Source organism: Taudactylus pleione, unplaced genomic scaffold (assembly GCF_031769625.1).
Source record: "Taudactylus pleione unplaced genomic scaffold, aTauple2 ptg000015l, whole genome shotgun sequence".
NCBI classification, from domain to species: domain Eukaryota; kingdom Metazoa; phylum Chordata; class Amphibia; order Anura; family Myobatrachidae; genus Taudactylus; species Taudactylus pleione.
The window spans coordinates 29,959,320-29,981,871 of NW_028284417.1; the positions used below are offsets into that span (position 1 = coordinate 29,959,320).

At 43.4% G+C, this 22,552-nt stretch overlaps 1 protein-coding gene across 1 annotated transcript in view; it reads left to right on the forward strand.

Moving 5' to 3' along the window:
* The first annotated feature begins 1,191 nt into the window (after nucleotides 1-1,191).
* Nucleotides 1,192-22,552, forward strand: part of MANEA (mannosidase endo-alpha) — a 47,611-nt gene continuing 26,250 nt past the window's right edge. The window contains exons 1-2 of the mRNA XM_088470836.1: nucleotides 1,192-1,469; nucleotides 20,610-21,155. Coding sequence (XP_088326962.1) covers nucleotides 20,636-21,155 — 520 coding nt within the window. The 5' untranslated portion in view covers nucleotides 1,192-1,469; nucleotides 20,610-20,635. The remainder of the gene's footprint in view (nucleotides 1,470-20,609; nucleotides 21,156-22,552) is intronic.

Genomic DNA, 22,552 nt, shown 5'->3' on the forward strand with positions numbered 1-22,552 from the left:
TTACCATTGATGGTAACCACACCTATGACCATTCGGTTATGCTTAAGACATCGATGGAGGGAAACCATCTGGTTCTCCCCCATCGATGGCAAAAGCATTCAACGTCGGCCATAAACCATCGATGACTATGAATCATTGATGGTCGATCGCCATCCCTATCAATGAGTAAACACGGGCAGAGAGATTCACTCTACTGAGTTGAGCCACATGGCTCAGCTCAGTGGAGTATCTCGAGACACGACTCTTCGACTGAGCATTGGCTATCAGCGACTACGGGTAAATCGCTGATAGCTCCGCCCCTCGCTGCTGCTGATTGATTCATCTGCACTGACTCACCCGAGTCGATGCACACCCCGGGACCCAGCTCTAGTGGCGCGACTCTGAGTGAATCACAGCTCTGCCCCCCACAGTCCTGCACTGCTGACTCCCGACTCGAGTCAGTGAAGGCAGGCACACTGGCAGGATCACATAAATGATGACTCTCCTGAGTCCCGACTCCCAGAGCTGCAGCAGACTACAGTAATAACACACTACACTGACACTGTAACCTCTGCCTCCTGGCTCCCTCAATGTAACTGTGGGAGGCTAGAGAGGTGACTGTCTCGACACCCCAAACTGTGAGTGACTCGAATCATTCGAACATCTAAATGATTCGAGTCATTGTGTCGAGACACTCACTCACTAGCCATCTCTATCAGAGAGTCACTTGACTTCACTGCTAGCACATCGCAGGGACGGGCTCAATTCGGAGCCCCTGTCCCCTTGGGTGCAATTTAATAAATCCGGGCGGTATGCTCACAACTTGCAATGCAATCATGGGCGCTAATATCACGCCCAGATCGCATTGCAAATATGATAATTGATAAATGGTCCCCTAAAAGAGGGGTGAGGGCGGGGGTGCCGCTTACCAAGAAAGTTGGGTCGGAACCTGTCGACAGTATATATATATTTTAAGGAGAGAAACAGATGAACAAGCTGTTTTGGTGTATGTATAGTTGCATACACCTTTCTACCGCGTTTGTTCGTTTCTGCAGGTGACACTTGACTAGTTCTAATCTAATCTATGTACTGTAACCCTAACCCAACAATTGTCACAGTCAGTCCCCTGTACGTCTGTGTGGCTGTGCTGATTCATTCATGTCGGATTGGAAGCTCCTCCCAGCAGACGACGTCCGAGGTTACATCGTATTCTCCTCCTCTCGGTCTCCGTGTACCAGTCATACAGAGCAGGAAGCGTCCTGGCAGCGAGCACTGTAGTAGCTGCGTTATTACCAGTCTCTGGTAGGTGGACATTACTGAGCCTGCGTGGAGGAAGTGCTGTGTTACACGGTGTGATATCTCCAGGAGTCCGATCTTCCAGCTGTTACCTATCTCGCACTGGGGACATGTGATAAGTACATCATGTGAGAGTCACATGACTGTTCATTATATCTCTCTCCTGCTGCTGAGATGTGTGTATGAATAATGCGGTAAGTATAGCAGCCAGGTGTTTCCTGTAATTGTCAGTTGATCTTTGCATAGTTTAGAGTAAGATCTAGGTTTCCTATTGGTATCTTTGCAAATGGCAAATTGTCATTTATCTGTGTTGTGTGGTGTACTGTAATCGTGTAAGCATGTTCTTTTTCATATCTGAGCATGTACTGTTAGTGAATCTCCTTGTGTGTCATTTTATCAGTAAAGTATTGAGGTAATAACTTTATAATAAGAATAACACCGTGGGCAAGAACATTCACAGATTTTCTTTTGTTAATGTTCTTTTGCTATGTTCAACAAAGGTGGGTAATTATTAATTACACAAATGCCTATGTAAATATTGGCTCGGTCCACTTGTCATTTCAGCTGAGCGCATTTGGGAAGTAAGACTCCCTGTTGCACATTTGGTTTTGATTTCACTTCTCATGAGTGCAGGTGTCCTGTCTTACCACAGAGGATGAGCTTCTCCCCTGTAGCTCTGTAATGTGTCCTCCTCCTATGTCACCTGCACCTCCATTATCATTGACTTACAGCTGGTGCATAGTGCATGGGGATCTGTTCAGCTGCACAAATTGCCCCATTTGTGCTGAAAATATGGAAATGCTACCTGTAATGTCAGGGCCGAGATGCACTAAACGGAAAATGCGGTAAAGCCCGTTTACCGCATTTTCCGTATGCATCAAACAGCTGGCCGCCGTGCTGCGATGCAGAGGGTAACTCCAGCTTTTGCTGGCGTTACCCAATAGAAGCCTATGGGCTTCTACCGCATCGCGCTGCTATGAGAGATCCGATCGGATCCCTCCCAGCATGCCCCGCGGCCGCCGTGTCTCTCTTCGCATAAAGCCGGAAGTCCACACGGTGGCAGGGATTGCAAAGGACAGCTCTTATCGGAAGAGCTGTCCTTTTGCTGTACAGATCGCATATGTTAGTGCATATGCGATCTGTACAATGGCGGTGACTGGCGGTAATTATTAGTGCATCCCGTCCCATGTGAGCAGATTCCTACTTTAAATGTCACTTTTAAACTCAGCCAATGTAATAGTCACAGAACATGCATGTTTTTCAGACTCAAAAACTCTCAAGATTTAGGGGCCTGTGTATCAAAGTTTGATGAGAGATAAAATTGTGAGATCTAAATCACCAACCAATCAGCTTCTACCTTACATTTTATAGGCTGTGTTTGAAAAAATGACAGGAGCTGATTTGTCAATACTTATTATCTCACAATTTTATCTCTCATCAAGCTTTGATACATAGGCCCCTTAAACTGTCTTCCAGGTGTTTCCTGTTTTCAAAATACAACTCGATCAGTGTATTAAGGCCCCATACATAAGCAGTTGTGCAATTTGCAATCGATTGTGTATAAAAATCTTTCCCTTTGTGGCAATTCTGCAATCGATTGAAAAAGGGAAAGATTTTTATACATAATCGATTGCAAATTGCACGATTGCTGCAATCAATTGCTGATGTATGGGGGCCTTTTGTGCAGAGGTTCCCAAACTTTTTTCAATCATGGCCCCCTAGACTAACAGCATTGTTGTCACGGCACTCCTAAGCCAAACGTTTGTTATTGAGAAATTCAGAAAAAATGTAGTAAAGTAATAAAGTGTAGTAAATTGTGCTTACCTGTCATCCTTAGGTTCAGTAATGTGGTTGTGGACAGGTTTAAGCTTCTGTTTGTCCACATATTCACATTACATTGACCATAAATAATTTGATTTGGTGCTGGACCACCAACCTGAGGCACCCCAGGGTGCCACGGTGCACAGTTTGGGAACCACTGTATTAGAGTGAGTTTTACTGCTTAACTCTCACCCTATTACATTTGGCCCTTGGTGTTCAAACTCGTGCAAATTGCATTGGATTAAGAGATAACTGTTGTTCTTTAACAGACATACTTACTGTGTAGTGCAATAATCTGCAAATACCTATTCATGTTTAATTCAGGATAACATATAGGGGTTACTCTAAGTTAAAATTTGAGTCCCAGGGACCCCTCACTTTAAAGAATTGGGGTCCTACTTCACTGTTTCTGGGTCCCATTACATATTATGGGGGGTGAGGGCAGTAAGCAGTTGGGACAGTGCTGGGGGCAGGTAGCAGGTGTGGTAGAGGGGGTTAAGGGCAAGCAGCAATTGGGGTAAAGGTAGGGAGAAGTTGGGGTAGAGCTGGGGGGAGTAAGGGCAGGCAGTACTGGGGGTACAGACTGGGCAATTGCAGACAGCAGTTGCGACACTGTTAGGGAGCAAGGAGGGGGCTATGGGCAGGCAGTGCTGGGAGTAGGGATGGGGTAAGGGTAGATACCAGCTGCGCAGTACTGGGGGCAAGGAGGGTCTTAGGGGCAGACAGTACTGGGGGTAGGGCGGGGGCAAGGGTAAGTGGCAGCAGGTGCAGTACTGGGGGGCTTGAAGGAGGTTAGGGACAGGCAGTGCTGGGGATAGGGAGGGGGTAAGGGTAGATGGCAGTTGGTGCAGTACTGGCAGGCAAGGAGGGGGTTTGGGCAGGCAGTACTGGGGGTAGGGAGGGGCAAGGGTAAAATGTAGCTGGGGCAAGGATGGGGTTTGGCCAAGGGAAGGGTGTAAGCGTAGATAGCAGCTGGGGCAGTACTGGGGGCAAGGAGGAGATTAGAGACAGGCAGTGCTGAGGCTAAGGTGGAGGTAAGGGTAGATAGAAGGGCAGCTTAAAGTAGTTGTAGTAGCATTTGATCACCAAGTTTAAGGAACAATCAGTCTTGATTGCTGTAATGTGGATAGAGAATAAATCCAATGTATAATAAGAAATCACCTATTGTGAGTTACAGCCACTTCCTGTCAGCTAGAACAGAATGCTACGTTTCAATTCTATATTATTATGGCAGATAAATACATGATTGAGTTGCTGCTGTATGTCTGTTGGATATAGATATCATCAACCATGTCATATTTATAATGGAGCATCTGGAGGTTGCAAGGTCCCGCAGCACTGCCACTGCATCAAACAAACCACCACCTGCTTATAAAATTTACTTGAATAATCCTCCAGTGTCCTCCTGCCGGGTGCCGGGACTGTCCTCCCGTCAGGGCCATGGCCACGTGTCCCTGTAGTGCACTGCCGGGTACTGCAGCATCAAGGAAAGCCTGGCGCTGCAGCTAAACTTGTTGAAGAGGGCTGACCACACCTCCACCTTTTCATAGTCCTCCCTGGCCGGGCCAGGGAGACGTCAATCATTTCATCAGGAACCAGGGGATTGGCTTAAGCGGAGCGCGTCCCCTGGAACCCACCCATTCTGCAAAAGTGGGTCCTCATATTTGGGTAAAATACGCGCTATAGCGTGTATTTGCGATCACTGACTGAACAATAAATAGTTGTACCCCTTGCAATGCAACATGGTTTATCTACTTTGATGTCACACTTCATGGACTTTTGATTACTTAAGAACCTGGTGAGAAAATAGCTGCATTTTAAACCTCCTGTATGACATCACTTTTACGCTGGTTACACACCGATTCCTGAATTGAATCGAATACTGCTATTGGGTAGTCGGTAGAGTGGGTGGGTCACTCATACCCCTTTTACACCACAGCTAAAATCCAGGTTATTGCCGGGTTAACCCGGTTTGCTGCTAGGCGTAAAAGGGACCAGGGTGGACTCCTGGTTCGAGTGACCCGGCAATCCAACCCGGGTAGTTTGCAGGGTTTAACACGGGGATGACCCGTCTAAAAGGGCAACCTGGGTCGTCCGACTTGGTTCCCGTTTACAGGATGGTGATTTCCAGATTTTCTGGTGCTTGGAGATATCAGCTCCAAGCGCCGACAGACCGGTTCTACTGCACCTATGTGCAGTGTGAATGGCACTGACCCGGGTCGGCGCCGCTGTCTGAAGAGGGTATGTCCCGGGTCTGACCCACGACATTAAGAGTAAAAGCAGTGTTAAGAGTAAAAGCAGTTGGTCTTGTAGTGAAGTCCTAAGAGGATGGCAGACACATACAGCACTAATGTATACTTGGCCAAAAATGATTGTACTGATTTTGATTATAACTAGATTTCCAGGTTGTTTCTGGACCATTTACTGGAGTACACTGTATCTGGCTCCTTGTCTGATATCTATGCCTATATTTCAGTACATTTGGCAAACATTAGTAGTGCACTCTATAATGTGTATGTATTGCAATGCTAAAAAACAAATCCCACCCTGTAAATTGTTAAGACCTTAGAAATGACCTCCTAGGTTTATGTCCAATTTTAGAGCACTGTTCATTGGGGTATGTATAAGGACACTGGGCCTGATTCAGCATGGATTGCAATTGAAACAGCGCATGCAGAGTGGCTGATTGTTATGTACGAAGCATGCACTGCGCGTACACGGTGATTATGGACACATTATGGAATCCATCGCAGAGTGAGTGACAGCCCGTGAGCGTTTAATTCTGACGGGGGAGTGGTTGCAGAAACCCAGGCGTACCTGTCACATTTAAACCAGGGCTTGACAAATTTTTGTAAAATCTAGGAGCCATCTTAAAAGTTTAGGAGCCAGACCATTGTCCATTACCAAAATATATGAAAGCTTGTATAGATCACCACACATGCCCTTTCAGTGCCCCACAACCTAGCAGTAAGCTCCCTGTAATAGTGCCCCCAGTAGTAAGCTCCCTGTAATAGTGCCCCCTGTAGTAAGCCCCTTGAAATAATGCCCCCTGTAGTAGTGCCCTCAGTAGTAAGTCCCTTGAAATAGTGCCTCCAGTACTAAGCCCCCTCTAATAGTGCCCCCAGTACTAAGCCCCCTCTAAGTGTGCCTCGCACACACACACACACAAAAAAAAAAACAATACTTACCTTAGGCCACGATCCTGCGTCCGCTGCCGTCTGCCGCTCTTCGGAACTATGGGAGAGATGTCATGACGTCTCCCCCATAATGCCCGTGGGGGGAGCCATACGCCGGAGCTCAGGAGTGAGCTGCCGCTGCGGGGAGTGGGGCGTCCGCCGGTAACATTTCTTTCCGGCGACCTGGCACCTGGGATTTGTCGAGCACTGATTTAAAAGTCGTTGCATGGCTGTGAATAAATTAGCCTACGCACAGCGTGCGACGAGACTTGCAAATTCTGAGACAGGTCAGAGCTGCTGTAATTGTGCGTGAGGGGCTGATGTTACCGATGTATACGCAGGACTGCGAGGTATTACGGTTGTGAGAAAGCAGTAGTGAGTGTCTCTATGCTGGTTGAGCGGTGGCAGACATTAGCATATTTTCGCAGATTCATTGCGTGAAATTACGAAGCTGCGACCGCAATTGCGATCTGTGCTGAATCAGGCCAGTGTCATATAGCATATAGACTATCTTGTCCACATCTAGCATAAGGTCTACCGCGCTATTTATTGCAGAGATGTGTTTTACTGTAACTTACAAACCGCTTTTCATCAGTGTGTCATAATAATCAATACAGTTGTTTTGATGTCGGTGGAGAAAGACCATTAGTAGCCTCTAAAGTCTGATTTTGTTATCAGTATGTTTCGGGAAAGCTGGTTGGAAACGCAAGCACATATGATTCTGTGAGTTTATCCAACACAATGATGGACTGGGATGTAGTCAGCATCCCACTATACGGGATGCCGGCGGTCTAATTATCGCAGTCGGGATCCCAGCTCAAGTATACCGACTGCCGGCATCCCGAAGGTAAGTATCGGAGCTTAGAGGAGGGTTAGGTTTAGGGTGCGGGGAGGGGGAGGTTAGGGTTAGGCACCGAAGAGGGAGGGTTAGGGGTTAGCGGTAGGAGACTTGCCTTCCATTGTCGGCATTCTGACAGCCAGGATCCCATACCCAACCATGGCCCGTATTCAATTTGAGGCGATGTAATTTTCGCCTGTTTTGCTTTTACCTCGTATTCAATTTGAAAGACTTTCCGCCTAGGTGGAAAGTTAATGCAATATACTAGGCGAAAAAGTTTCGCCTATGAATAGCAGGCGGAAAAATGTGCAGAATTGGGGTTTTGGGGTTCAACATTGCGGGAACCCCCCTGCAGCCTTCAGACAGTCCCCCAAAGGTAAACTGTGTCAAAAAAATAAAAAACACTTAAGGACACCTCAAAAAATAACTGACTCTGCGGGGGTCCCCAAGTATGCCCCAAGTGTTTTTTTTTTTTTTTTATTGCAGGTGTTTGCGGCAGCTGGATTTCTCACGATTTTTTCAACTTCACTTTAGCAACTATTAAATATGCTGACCCCCATTTTCAAGTACCCCGAATTTGCTGGGTTAAGTTATTTTCTGGAAAAAAAATCTCCAGAATACTATTCTGCACCACGTACGGAAAAATTAAATTTAGCAGCTATTGAGCCCGTTTAAAAACACCAAAAACCTTTAGCAAGCCAAATCGGGGGGTATCATAGGGAACCCCCATGTCAGAGCATCTTTTGGGGGGTGTCAGGCTTATTTCCCCAAATCTGTCAGTACTTTCCGCCTGTTCGAGTTTCGCCGGGTCCCGTTTTCGCGTACTTGCAAATTGAATACGGGGTAAAGCGGGCACGTGCGCGATACTTTTCTGCCTACAAAACAAGCGAAGTAGGCAAAGTCCGGGACGCAAAAAAGTATTGCGGCTTGGCTCAAATTGAATACGGCTCCATGATGGAATAGCTTGCCTAGAATCAAAATGGTCTTGGTGCTGCATCAATATAAGCTTGAGAAAGTTTGCAGCTGGAACCAAAAGACAGTTGATACATTTACTCCAATGTTCGTCCAGCTGATTGCTATAACAGGGTTCATCTGCAAAAGTTTTTTTTTTTTTTTTTAAACCATTGTGTTTTGTGTCTACAGCTTTATTCAAATTTTATATACCGTATATACTCGAGTATAAGTCGACCCGAATATAAGCCGAGGTACCTACTTTTACCCAAAAAAACTGGGAAAACTTACTGACTCGAGTATAAGCCTAGTGTGGGAAATGGCAGCAGCTGGTAGTGCCCCAGTAGTAATTCCCCCTGGTTGTGCCCCCAGTAGTAATCCCTCCTGGTAGTGCCCCCAGTAGTAATCCCTCCTGGTAGTACCCCCAGTGGTAATCCCCCCTTTCAGTGCCTCCAGTAGTAATCCCCCACTGGTAGTGCCCCCTGTAGTAATCCTCCCCTGGTAGTTCCCCCAGTGGTAATCCCCCCTTTTAGTGCCCCCTGTAGTAATCCCCCCCTGTAGTAATCCCCCCCTGGTAGTGCCCCCTGTAGTAATCCCCCCCTTGTAGTTCCCCCAGTGGTAATTCCCCCCTTTTAGTGCCCCCTGTAGTAATCGCCCCCTGATAATGCCCCTTGGCAGTGCCCCCTGTAGTAATCACCCCCTGGTAGTGCCCTCTGATAATGCCCCCTGGTAGTTCCCCCTGTAGCCCCCCCCCCCCCTAGTAGAGAGAGACGTGAAAAGATTTAAAAAAAATCACTTACCTGAACTCCCGCTCCTGGTCCCGCCGCTGTCCGCTTCTCCGGCCGCTTTGCATGGGAGTTACGACGTGTCTCCCATCACCCACTGCGGGAGCCGGAAGATGGCTCCCGCAGTGGAAGCAGCAGCAGCCGCTGAGAGTCTGACAGACTCTCAGCGGCTGCTGATTACACCAAACACGCAGCTGCCAGCTCCGGCGGCTGTGTGTTTGGCAGTGTGTAGCGCTGACCGAACTCCGTCCGGTCAGCGCTACACTTGACTCGAGTATAAGCCGAGGGGGTACTTTTTCAGAAAATTTTTTGTGCTGAAAAACTCGGCTTATACTCGAGTATATACGGTATTTTAGAATGCATCAAAAGTGCATGCGTTATTCATATGATAGACAGGAATATTTGAGTCCAAGGTAGTATTCATTCTGGCACCCTGTACCTACTCAGTGTGGAGGGCATATTTTGATTTTAACAGGCAACATTTTATACATGATGAATCGCTACATAGCTGTATCATTAAAAATTAGAATATGCCCTCCTCACTGATTAGGTGCAGGGTGCTAGAATGAACACGAAAGGGAAACATTTTAAGCATGCTGAATTGTGAAATCGTTAATACAATGTTATTTAAAACGGAAATAATGTGAACTTCACTAATGAAAGTAATTTATATTAAGATTTGTTTTTGACTTTTGTGCATTAATGCAAAAGAAGCAATTTTAAGATTTGGTGTAATCTGCTTACTAATTGTTAGGATTAGGGAGTTCATTGGTGAGTACCATATAGCGGCTATGGAAGTAGGTAAAGTTGTAGAAGGTGTGACCTCTCCAGAGACTTTTCTTTGCTCCTCTCCTACATGGCACACTTACCATCCCCCCTAATAAACACACCAAACACCCTTACTGGACATACAGTGCAAATGCTTAATACCTACTCACCCCTGCCCCATCCCCCCCTTAATGGGCATACTCACCCCAGTCCACCTCTGCTATGCATTTACCCACTAGGGACAGGGGATCAGGTGCCCACCACAAACACTCAATAGTGAGACATTCCTCAGGGCACAACAGCCCCACCCCCCCGGATATCCAAGAAATACTGCCCAAATCTCTCCTCACCCCAGCCACACCGACAACGCACAGCATGGAACACATCATATTCTGTCCTTTGAGTGTTCTCTCCAGTCACCATTCCTGTCGTTACCTGTGGCTCCGTCTAGCACCTGATGTCACAAGGTCTTTCCGGCAAAGGGGATCCAGTGTCTATCGCTGTCTCCTCTGATCAGCGATCTGAGGAGACTGTGCTGTCAGATTACATTTAAAAATGCATGAGGCTAATCAACTTCAAAGTTGGCCGTTCCTGCCAGATCTGGAGCAACCTGCTGAGGTCTCACAGCTGTGTAGGTGGTATGCATACCACAGATTGAGAACCACTAGTTTGGATATCTTGCTCAATTGTTTTTCTTCTGTTGGTTACTGATTTCTGTGCTCTTTACTCAAAAATAGAGAAGGCAGAGTTAGAAAGTTGTGACCCCTAGCTTACTTGGATTTTAGCCAGTTTAAAGTTGATATACCAACAGTGATGACATTATATTTAAACAATTTAGGGGCATATTTAATTGGACGCGGGAATATTGAAATTTCTTCCATTGCGAGATTTTTTTCAATATTTTACGCCTCCAAAAACTTCACGCTATACAAATGCACCTGTTTTTCTTGTGTGACTATTTTTCTTTGGAGCATGAGAAATACTAGTACAAGCATGCATTTTCGTGCACTTCATAATAGAAAGTGTAGGGGCATAGTTATTAAATTGCTCTCGCGTCCCAAATCTCGCGCTCAATTTTTTCAAAATCTCACTTTTTTTTCCATGCATGTCAGGGAGGTGCGTGATTTTACCTGAGCAATGTACAACACCGTCCAACCCCCTGACAAAGCAAGTGGGACAGTCCAATTCCACCCTCCATTTTTTTTTTCGAAAAATACACAATGGACCTTTCCAAACAGCTTTAGTCCTGCTTTTAACTGGAAATTTGCTGGAGCAGTCTGTTTCAACCAACACCACTTGTATATTTCACTGAATTTCATTGAGATGGATGCATTTGGAGGTGTTTTATGGTTGTGCCTGATTGATGAGGTTATGGAGGAAGGTGATAAGACACTGCTCAGGAACATCTGAATCTTTCTGCTGGGAGTGATCAGCTTTTCAACAGAAGTTCACGCGTCCTCTTTCCCTCGCGTCTTCCAAAATGGATGCCAAAATCGAGGCGAGGTTTCTATATGCCGTGCGCGAACTTTGGATCCAGCTCATCTCGCTTCCCTATGCTAATACCGTGCAAGGTTTAGTTTCAATTGTATAGCGCTCAAACTGGAAGCGCGCGTTGAAAAAAATCAGGTGCGAGTGGCGCCAGAATTTTAAACAGACGAGATTTTTTAAATGTCTGCGTCCAATTGAATATGCCCCTTAGAGCTGTATTCAATTAAAAGAACCAAAAGTCAGTTTCGGCGATACTTTTTCGCCGATGACGTAATATTCGCCGATTCAACTTTTCCCCATATTTAATTTGGCCGACTTTTTGCCGGTGCGAAAAGTCAATGCAACAGACCTGGCAAAAAAGTATCCCCATTGAATAGGTGGCGAGAAAAAGTGCAGAATTGGGGTTTTGGGGTGCAGACCTCCAAAAACCACCCTGCACCCCTTGGACAGTCCCCTAAAGGTAATCTGTGTCAAACATTTTTAAAAAAGTACCTTGGGACACTCCAGAAATGTACTTTTGTTTTGGGGGCGAAAAAAAATACAAAGTTGGGGGACAAACTTCTAAACTATCGAAAGGGGGGGTGGGGTCCCCAAGTATTCCCCAGGTGTTGTTTTTTTTTAAATTTATTGCAGGTAGTTGCGGCAGGTGAATTTTTCTCGTTTTTTAAAGCTTCATATTAGCAACATTAAAATATGCTAGTACCCATTTTCACGTACCCCAAATTGTTGGGACACCTTATTTTTCCCCAAAAAAGTTGCTAAATGCTATTCTTCACCAAAGATGCTATATAGCACCTATTGAGACCGTTTAAAGACCCCACATACCTTTAGTATGGCTATTCGGGGGTACCCATAGTGATCCCCAATATCAGTGCATCTTTTGGGGGGTGTTGGCCTGATTTCCCCAAAACTTTTCTCCGATTTCAGTTTTGCCTGGTCCCGTTTTTGCCGATTTGGAATTGAATACAGGGATAAGCAGGGTGAGCGTGATACTTTTTCACACCCAAAACCAGCGATGACGGCGAAAAGTTCGGCAATGGACTTTTCGCTTCTAATTCAATACGGCCCTTAGTGTACCTTTTTAATAAAAATAAAAATGTAAACCATTTTGACAAACATATTGGAGGCTTGTATTACCCTTTTTTCCGTGTTTTTTTTATTATTCATTGTTGAACAGTAAGTCTGCAAAATTGGTTTATATCTAGAAAACAATGGTTTATAGATTCACACACAAAAAACAAACACAAAAATCCCCCATAAAAAGTGACCATGGTCCATTATGTGTGTTCCACGCAACTTTCTTGTCTTCTGACCAGATTAGAATTCTTTAGTCCAGGACCAGATTTACCACAAGGCGATAGAGGCAGCCGTCTAGGGCCTGGTGAGCCCTAGGGCGCCTGCCTCTCCTGACCAGCAAAATATGTAAAAAAAAAAAATAATTGTTTTTAATCAACTATTATTGCCTTCTACGCCTGCTGGTGGGTCGCCTTACGGAGCTGGGTGGGTGTGTGGGGATCACCTGCTGGCCCCTGAATCAGGCTGACATTAAGCCTCCATGGGGCATGATGTGGGCAGTACCACCATCGTTGATGGGGAGTTGGGGACGGACGCTGACAGTGATGTTTTGTGCCCAACATCTTTGGTCCCTCCCCCAGGATGGAGGGACAGCGGAAAATAACCGTGCTCTACTTTTCAAGATCCACAGATGGCCACACTCTACAGTGTGTATTTCCATCTGACCTCGGCTCCTCGTCTCTGTGCTTCCTGTCAGAGCACCTCTGCCTTACTCTTTAGTTTACATTGTCTGCCTGTGTCTCCTCCACTTATATTTTTCTGTATCTATGTCCCCCTCAGACTTCAGTGTGGTTGCCTCCATGTCCCTCTCAGACCCCAATGTGTATGTCTCCATGCCACCCCCACTTACAAATGTTTGTCTCAATATCCTCCCTCACTCCCCAGTGTATACAGTATGCGTCCATGCCCTCCTCCCCTCCGTCTCCAGTGTGTGTGTACATGCACCCCCCCCCAGTCACGTAGTCTCAATGTCCCCTCTCACACCTCAGTGTGTGTCACCATGTCGTCGTCCCCCCCCCCCCCCAGTCACCGGTGGGTATGTCTCCATGTCTCTCACCCCCCAGTTACCAAAGTTTATGTATCCATGACCCCCTCCCCCCCAACCTCAGTGTTTGTATCTCAATGTCCTTCCTCTGACTCCAGTGTGTATATCTCCATGTCCCCCTCACCCCCAGGCACCAATGTTTGTGTACATGCTCTCCCCCTCAGTCCCCTGTGTGTATGTCTCCATGTCTCCACCCAGTCATCAATGTGTATGTCTCCAGGTCTCCCCAGGCCCCAGTATGTCTCTGTATCATCTTTGTGTGTGTCTGGCCTTTGCGTTTCCTCCTTCCTTTGCTTGTGTCTTCCAATACTACTCCTATTGGGGTAGATGTATTATAGTGGCACGTTAAGTGCCGCTATAACGCTTCCTGCTTCGCCTCTTTACCGAGGCGAAGCAGGAAGCACTACTGGTGAGATGTGTGAGCATCTCACCGGCCGGAGAGGGGGAGCGTTAACTCCCCCCTCCGGCGCTACCCGCTACAGACCACATCGCATCAGCCTAGTGCTGATGCGATGTGTGTTAGGCCCAGCCGGCTCCACTAAGCATGCGCGGGATCTCGTAAGTAAGTGGAGCCGGTACCCGCCACAGCAGGGACAGTGCTGTCCCTGCTGTGGGTATAGGCTAGCGCCTGCTGTAGCTGTCGATAACGACAGCTACAGCCGGCCGAACGGTCAGACGATCTGACCGTTCGTACATAGCCCAGGCTGTCGGCGCTGCTATCTTGTAGATAGCAGCGCCGATAATGACAGGGGCGCACAGCGCCCCTGTCATTTACCGCCCAGACCCCCGATCATACATCGGGGTGAAACGTTAAGTGCGCTGATACCGTTTCTGGGCTTCATACATCTACCCCAATATCTGTTACCCCCCCTAACTCTATCATTTGGTGATTCTCTGTGTGATGCACAGGACGTACCATTTCTATACCATTATTTTTATTTTCTGGTGTTTCAAGTCTTAAATACTTCATTGGTAGAAAACATACACCAGAAAAAATGTCACTACAATAAGTTCCTTCTGGAATTTTGAAAACTCTGCGTGATGCACTGAGCTCTCTGATTCACACAGAGAATCACCCCATTTATCCTTCACAAATAATCTTTGTCCTGTGGCCCCACCACCCACCTTTCCACAGTGTCCTTCACAAACCACTTTTCCTAAATAATCTCCCTCGGATTTCATATGATGGTCAGGGGAGTGCGTTTTGAGCCTTGACTGGAGGAAGCATGCCCCTATGACCCCTTTGTTGTTTCAAGCCCCTATTCTCCATTTTTTTTCACTTGCTATAGTGATTTGAAAAATTATCCCTGTTTTTTTTAAAATGACCCTTGACCCCATTTAAGGAAAAAAACGGGAATTTTCGGGAAATATGCCTGGGACCCCCCTAAAAAGGTGCAGACATGGGGGATCACTATGGGTAACCCCGTTTTTGCCTGCAAAAGAAAGTCGGGTTTTTAAATAGCTTTGCCAGGTGTTTTTTCCTGCCGCGGCTATTAGAAACCCCGACTTCCTTCAGTAGTTAAAAATGGGGGTACCCATTGTGATCCCCCATGTGTAGACATCTTTAGGGGGTCCCTAGAATATTTCCCGAAAATTCCCGTTTTTGTTAACCTGTTAAAAAAATGTGTAAAAATTTAGAAAAAAAATGACATAAGGTCCCCCCCCCCAATAGCCATACCAGCCCCAGGCTTGCCAGCCAGTGGTGTCTAAAAATACGGGGAACGAAATTTGTAGGGTTCCACCGTATTTTAGAAATCAACACCAAGCTGCAGGGACTAGTGCTGGTTTTAAATATAGGGGGCAAAAACGACGTGGGGTACCCCCTATATTTAAGACCAGCACCAGACCCAACCGACCGGGGTGTAATGCCACAGCCCGGAGACCCAATCACCCTGGCTCCAGGTCCAAAGCATTACACCCCAAGTCGGTCAGCGCAAGCCGGTGATCTCGGGGGAGTTGGGGACCCCCCATAAAAGGGTACCCCCTCTCCCGAGCACCACAGGCTTACGCTGAAGCCTGGGGCTCATCCCAATACCCCTGGAGCGGTGGGTGTGGTGGTAATAGGGGGGCCAAATAATGTAACACTATTGTACTTTACAGTGGAACTACAAGTGCCAGCATACCTGCCATTTTGCACTTGTGGAACTACAAGTGCCAGCAGACATGCGGCACCTGTAATTTCATTGTAAAATAAATAGTTAAAAAAAGACAAAACACACACCGTGCCCAGTATAAGTTTATAAGTTCATGGCGATCAGTCACAGTCCTCTAGTTGATTGAAGCAAAATTCTTCTGCCCCCTTTACACATAAAACTCGGACTTATGAAGAACTTTGTAATGGATATGAACAAATATACAGAAGCTTTAAAGTACCTGAAAGGAGATTTTCCACTCCTGAGTGATGCTAAAGTTAAGGAAGAAATGTTTGTTGGTCTGCAAATTTGTTAGCTTCTTAAGGATGAAAATTCTAAGAAGCCTCCAGGTTAATGAGAAAGCAGGTGGGGAAGCCTTTGAAAGTGTTGCGCCTGGCTTCTTGGGTAACAGAAATGCTGGAAACTATGTTGAGATTGTGAACAACCTTCTAGAAAATAATTAGGCTGCAATATGTTACGCAAAATGCACTCAACTCTCATCTGGACTTCTTCCCTGCCAACTACGGTGCAGTGAGTGATGAGCTCGGTGAGCGATTCCACCAAGACATTTCATCAATGGAACAAAGATTTCAGGGTAGGTGGAACACTTTTATGCTTGCTGACTACTGGTGGGCAGTAACATGAGATGCCACAGAAGAGGAGTACGAGTGACGAGAGAGTGCTCTCATGAATAGGCGACTATTTGAGAGAATACTTTCAGTGGCTGTATGTTTCGTTTTGTGTTCTTATGTGTGATTGATTGAATTGAAACAACTGTTACTAATGTTATATCAAGAAAATATCAGATTATTTTAAAATTGTTTTTCACTATGACTATTACTAAGGTACATACTGTATAGCTAAAAAACTAAAGCTAATAGAAACATTGTGCAATCATATTTGTTTTCCTTGACCTCAAATTAGTGAAGTGACTTTTTTTTTTTTTAGAAAAGAAACAAATTACAAATGTTTCTTTGTTATACAGTGTACCATATTCAATGAAAAGACAACACTCATTTATTGCACTATATAATTAAATTTACATTACATAACATTACAATATTATTTCTATTTTAGGGATATCGCTAATTAGTTTATTATGAAAATAATTCTTACTCCTAACATAACTATATGTATCCCTTATTATGAGTGCACTCCACTAGTTTGCAATTCTTATGGTCCTAATACATTACAATTCGGAATTCCTCTGACTAAACTTTATTGAACAGAACCGTATTATAATTATCTTTCCTCTGAGAGTAAAACTATACTTTGATTAAAACAGTCATCACTTTTACAACCATTTCCTCAGGTAGAGCAAATTGTAACACGGGAAGTGACACTTTATAGATATAGTTAATGTAACCAGTCAGTGGCCTCAACTCCTGCTGGGAAATATTTAAATCTTGAAGATTGATATCCCATTATACTAGTCTCCTTTTCTAGGCATGAATGATCAAGTACGAGAGTTGGGGTGTGCGCTCACCCACAGTTTTGCTGTAGTAGCAGCAGGAACTAGAGAGGACTCTTAAGGGGCCTATCCATTACACGACTTTGTGAACAATCCGACCAAAACCAGGAGTTTTTGGTCGGATAGTGTAAAAAGTTGTGTAATGGATAAAGCTTCAAACGTCCTGCGACGCGCACTCCCGTGAACAACTGTCGGAGTCTTTTGCCTTTCGAACATGCTGGTCAATTTCTGTATATTGCTTAACGACTTTAGAAAGTTGTTCAGTGGATATGCAGTGAACGACCAACTGTGAACGGCAAACAACTTCTTTAATGAATATTCACTACACTCATAGTCCTTGGTCTATAAAGAAATTTTTCACAATAGTCTATCATGTTTGTAAAAGACTTTTGCATGAAAGACTTTTTTTATTGGCAGGAAAAGTCTTTGGTCTTTCAAAAAAAAAATAAAAATATTCTAATGGATAGGCCCCTTTACTCTCTTTTATTAATAATGTAGTAACAAGGGGATTCTTGCACTTTACTACAGTAATTTGAGTTGTGTAATGTTAATTATCATTGGTCTAAATTGTCTTGAGAAATTACTTGTAAACTACATATCCATATTTACAAATCACTCACTATTGCATATATACATCCAGCAGTGGAAATGCTAGATATGATCTAACTGCATGCAAAACATTAACATCCGTAAATATGCAAATTAAAATTAAAAAATAAATAAAATCAGAGGAGGACATGTCCAAAGAACAAATCTGTAAATGATCCTTATTATTTAGTAGCCTTACGACTGTGCATAATGATTGTCAATAATGAATGAAATAATAATATTTGGGCCTTAAGGTGCAGCATTCCATGACCCAAGGTACCCTAGTTACCCACAGATGTCTTCAAATCGTTGCTACTTCCCCGCTCTAGACTGGAGCCACGGGAGTGCTGATGGGTGGGTAGTGTCCTTGTCTGATCCTGGTTGCTTCCTTGGTTCCTGATTCTGGTGTGTGTGGAAGTAGCACGCATCGGCTGGGTGCCATGGTAGCCCTGTTGGTCAGCTCCTTGACCACAATACTTCTGAGATTGATTCTCGCGGTATTTGACAGGATAAGTCAGCAATGTTGCAGGTGACCATCTGTGTAGAACCTCTTTAGCATTAGGGGAAGTTCAGTGCATTTCAGTGTGTAGTATTTAATGGGATGAATCCAACGCGTAGCGGCCTCCAGGCCTTCCAAAATACCGAGAGTATTCAATGTGTATTCAAATAAAATTATGTCTCGTACAAAGAAGGACAAATACCGAAAAAACACACCAAACGTTTTCCCCTAACTAATTGAATAAAAAGGAAATGGTGCTTACAAGAGTAAGATAGATATAGCGGCACACTTTATAAATACTATTGTATTAAATAGATTTATTTCTTTTGCAGTGAATGACAAAAATATAGGGGAGATGTATCAAACCATGGAGAGATATTATGTACAAACCAATCAGCTTCTAACTACCATTTTACAGGCTGTGTTTGAAAAATTAGTTAGACGCTGATTGGTACTTTCTCTCTCCATGGTTTAATACATATCTCCCATAATCCTGTAGACCCTAAAGGCAGGAGTTACACATTTACTCAAAGCTATGCTAAAAGGATCAGTGAGCAATATAAATAAATCTGACTCAATACTTTCTTGGACCATGGTCATAAACACTCCACCACTTGGATAGGGTAATCCTGTTTGTGGGAAGATACAGTATGTCCCCTTGGCAGGCATAATGTATCCCTGAGGTGATGGAGCAGGCATAATGTATCCCTGAGGTGATGGTAGGGGGGAGAAATTTTGTCTTTAAACACTGGTGGTGTTTTCCATTATAACATGTGACAGTGCAGAGTTTAAACTGTGGGAATGCTTTATTATAATGACATTTATAGAAGCTGACAAATGACCTATGTTAAGGCTCTTTTCGGACCCAAGTGTAGATTAATGAGGAGTAAGTAGATATGTAAATTAAAAGCAAGCTAATGAAGTGTAATGGTGCATACACACGGTCAGATTTTTCTTCAGATCTGAACAATAACGATTTAAAAAATCGTTCATATCTGAAGGAAAATCTGACATGTCAGAACGATGCGCGTTCCCGATGGTCAGATAACGATATCTGACATCTGATGTGTTTGCAGTTGGTTTTGGATGATTTCAGTCATTTTAATGCAGTCAAAAATCGTTCATAGTTCAAATCGTCAGTCAAATCGTTCAGATCGTTCAAATCGTTCATCTGACACATCTGACAAATCTTACCGTGTGTATGCACCTTAAGAATTGAGTGTTAAAACTTTAGCTAATCAGAAAATATTTTCCAGTGGTTCAAGAAATATAATAAACCATGCAACAGAAATGCACTCAATTGTCAATTGTTATAATGCACCTTAGTATTGCTAAATAACCAAGTATTGAAAAAATTATTCCTCAGAACATTCAAACAACAAATAGGAGCAATTGAAATGTAGCCATTTTAACAGCATATATAAAATAATCATGTAACCATTGAAGAAGAAATGATCATCTTTTATTCATATTGTGCAATTCCCATATAAACAAAGATAATAGTTCATATGAGCTATAAACTGTTCACTTATTTTCTCTCACATTTAAGCAAGCAACATCTTTGCAATAGACAGGCATATTATACATCATTTTGTATCACCAAATAACTGCTGTACATTATAAAATTCAGTGGAATGCTAAATTAGACGTGGAACGCAGAGGAAAGCAATGCAAGGCATATCAATCACTACAAATTATATACTCCCATGCACAACTTATTAACCAAATCACTCAGAAATAAAATCAGTTTTAAGTATCCATATTGTTGACTACAACATTTAATCAAGGAACACACATTGTTTTGAGTACATTCTGATGTTAGCCATATATGTAATCTGTGTTCAGTCTAGTCTATAAAACTTGAACACCTGTAAAAATGGGGATCTTGGATACCTGTATAGAATGCTGATTACTATAGTAAACATGCCGTTTGTAGAAACTGAACCTTTTCCAAAACATGACATATTAAAAATAGAACACAGAGCATTTTGGTGCATCAGATGTTCTGGATCTAAAAAGTTTGTCTATTGACAGTGTATTCACAATAGGGATGAATAATAACTCTTATTGTGAGATAATTGTCATTTTAATTATTGTTAAAGATTCTAAAAAAAAATAGAAGTATAATGAAGAATTGTTGATTTAACAAACCTGGAATTTTACTTACTTGCAGCAATGTTTACACTGCCAAGTCAAATAGTGTTGTCACATCCCATAAAAACTAAGCACGTACAAGGGAGAACTGAAAGGCTCCCAAAACAAAAAAGCGATTAAAATGTCAGTTCTAATTACTCATTAATACCTAATTATAATTTATTTTTATGCTAATGCTCATATTTCATAAAAAATATCCTTAAAAATGTCTGAAATTGAATTGGTTTACGCCTTCCTTGGAATGAAGACATTCAAGAATTTTGCCTTCTGGACTAAATAGACATTTGAGAACAAAGAGATAAAATGATTGTTAATGTATATTTTTATAATGAAAGTATGATGTACAGTATTTGCAGCTACCCACAAAGCTTGTATATAAAACAGAGTGGCAACAGGTTGCTGATAAATGTTTGTATCTGTATTATTTATAGTAGCAGACTTTGATATACCTCTACCGTATAAAAATAATTGTATGGTGACAGCATTTCAAAAATTGGAGTTTGAGAAGTATTTTCTTTTAAAAACATTTTTTTCTGTTTTACAGTATGGAATTGATGGAGAAATGTCATCATGACCAGATTCCGCAAAAGAACATGCATCACTTTAGGGATTTTCATATTAATTGTCTGTTCTATTATGATGGGCCTGAAAACATTGAGACCTGAAACAGCTGTGTTCGGAAGTCCTTTTGGACTTGGCCTTTTACCTGCATTTCCAAAACTCACTGTTTTTCATAAAGAACCAGGCATTAAAACCAGTGCACAAGAAGTCACTGAGGCTCCTGCAAAGGCAATAGTTTCACCAAAGTCTGCTGCTTTCGAGATGGGTGAATTACCAGCTCCTAATTATGACATTCATATTTTCTATTATACATGGTATGGGAATCCAGAGTTTGATGGTAAATATATTCACTGGGACCATGATTTGTTGAAACATTGGGATGCCAAAATTGCTAATCATTACCCTTCTGGAAAACACAATCCTCCTGAGGATATTGGAGCAAATTTTTACCCAGAATTAGGGCCATACAGCTCCAAGGACCCTTCTGTTCTTGAATCCCATATGAAGCAAATACGGTCAGCAGCTGCAGGTAATGCCACTCAAAATGTAGTTATTGATTTATTCTGGCTTTGACTACTAGCAATGTCCTGTTCTTGTCAGTTGCTTATATGATTTTGTTTTAAGGGAGGAATGCCCCATAGAATCAAATAATGTTATGGTCCTGTGTTTATTGCTGCAAGTTTATAATTGTACTAATTAAAAATTTTGGAGCCAGGTAGACAATACACAAAAAACACTTTCAGGAGTCTGATTTCCTGTAATCTTAAAACATACATATTGAAATAAACAGTCAGTCTTATCCAAAGCTACAAAATTGAAGGGACGCAAAAAGGATATAGTCAGGATCCTGACGGTGACCATCCTGACTGTCACAATACCGGCAGCAGAATCCCGATGATTGATTATGGTTAAGTTTAGGCACTATGGGGAGGTTTAGGATTAGGCTGCCGAAGGGGTGGGTTAGGGTAAGGGTTAGAATACTTAACAAAATCCATTAGGATTTTGACTGTCGAGATTCCACTGCCGGTATTGTGACCATTGGGATAGTCACCGCCGGGATATTGCACCGAACCCACGCAGAACATATACTGCTTCTTCCATATTTGTGAAGTCATGGTCCGAAGTATACACAAGTGCGCCCATTAATTATCCTAATATCCATGTTTAGGACTTGCCAAGATGGCATCCACTACACGATAGCGTTTTGGTGCTTCATGTCGGTGGATCTGAGCATTTCTTAATGAAAGTATGATGTACAGCACTAACAAGTACCTACAGCAGCAAAAATTAGATTTTCGATTACATGACCTATTTTAATGAGCTTCAAGTGGTGGAGTATACTTTACAAATTCGTCAACAATTTTGTTTCACACTTTAGAATTAAAAATTTTATTTTTGATATTTATAGGTTTACAGAGAACACCAAATACTAATGCTGGGCATGCACAGCCAGATAAAATGCCTAGCAGACCAACAGACATTTTATCTGGCAGCCTGTCAGCCCACAGATATCTCAGTGTATTAGCCCAGACATCTGCGCTCCGTCCGTGGGGGAGCAGACATTTCCCTGTTGCTTCCATGGGAAGGAACACAGGAAAAGTCTGTCGGCCGCGGATGGGCATACACATTTTAACTCACAAATATCGCATCGATCCGGCATGCCTGACCGAGCGATATTTAACCCTCGGTTGCCCACAAACACTCTACAATTATCGGGGTGATCCGCTCGATATACGCGAATCACCCAGATAATTGTAGTGTGTATGCCCAGCTTAAGATGGAGACTAAAAAAGGACTGGCAGTATGAAGCATTTTATCTGCATACCAGTCTTACTGTTACAGCTATTAAAGGATAGTGCAGTGTACTTTAAATGCAATATATGACTATTTTATTGACTGTTTTAGTCCTTTCAAATCCTAAAATTG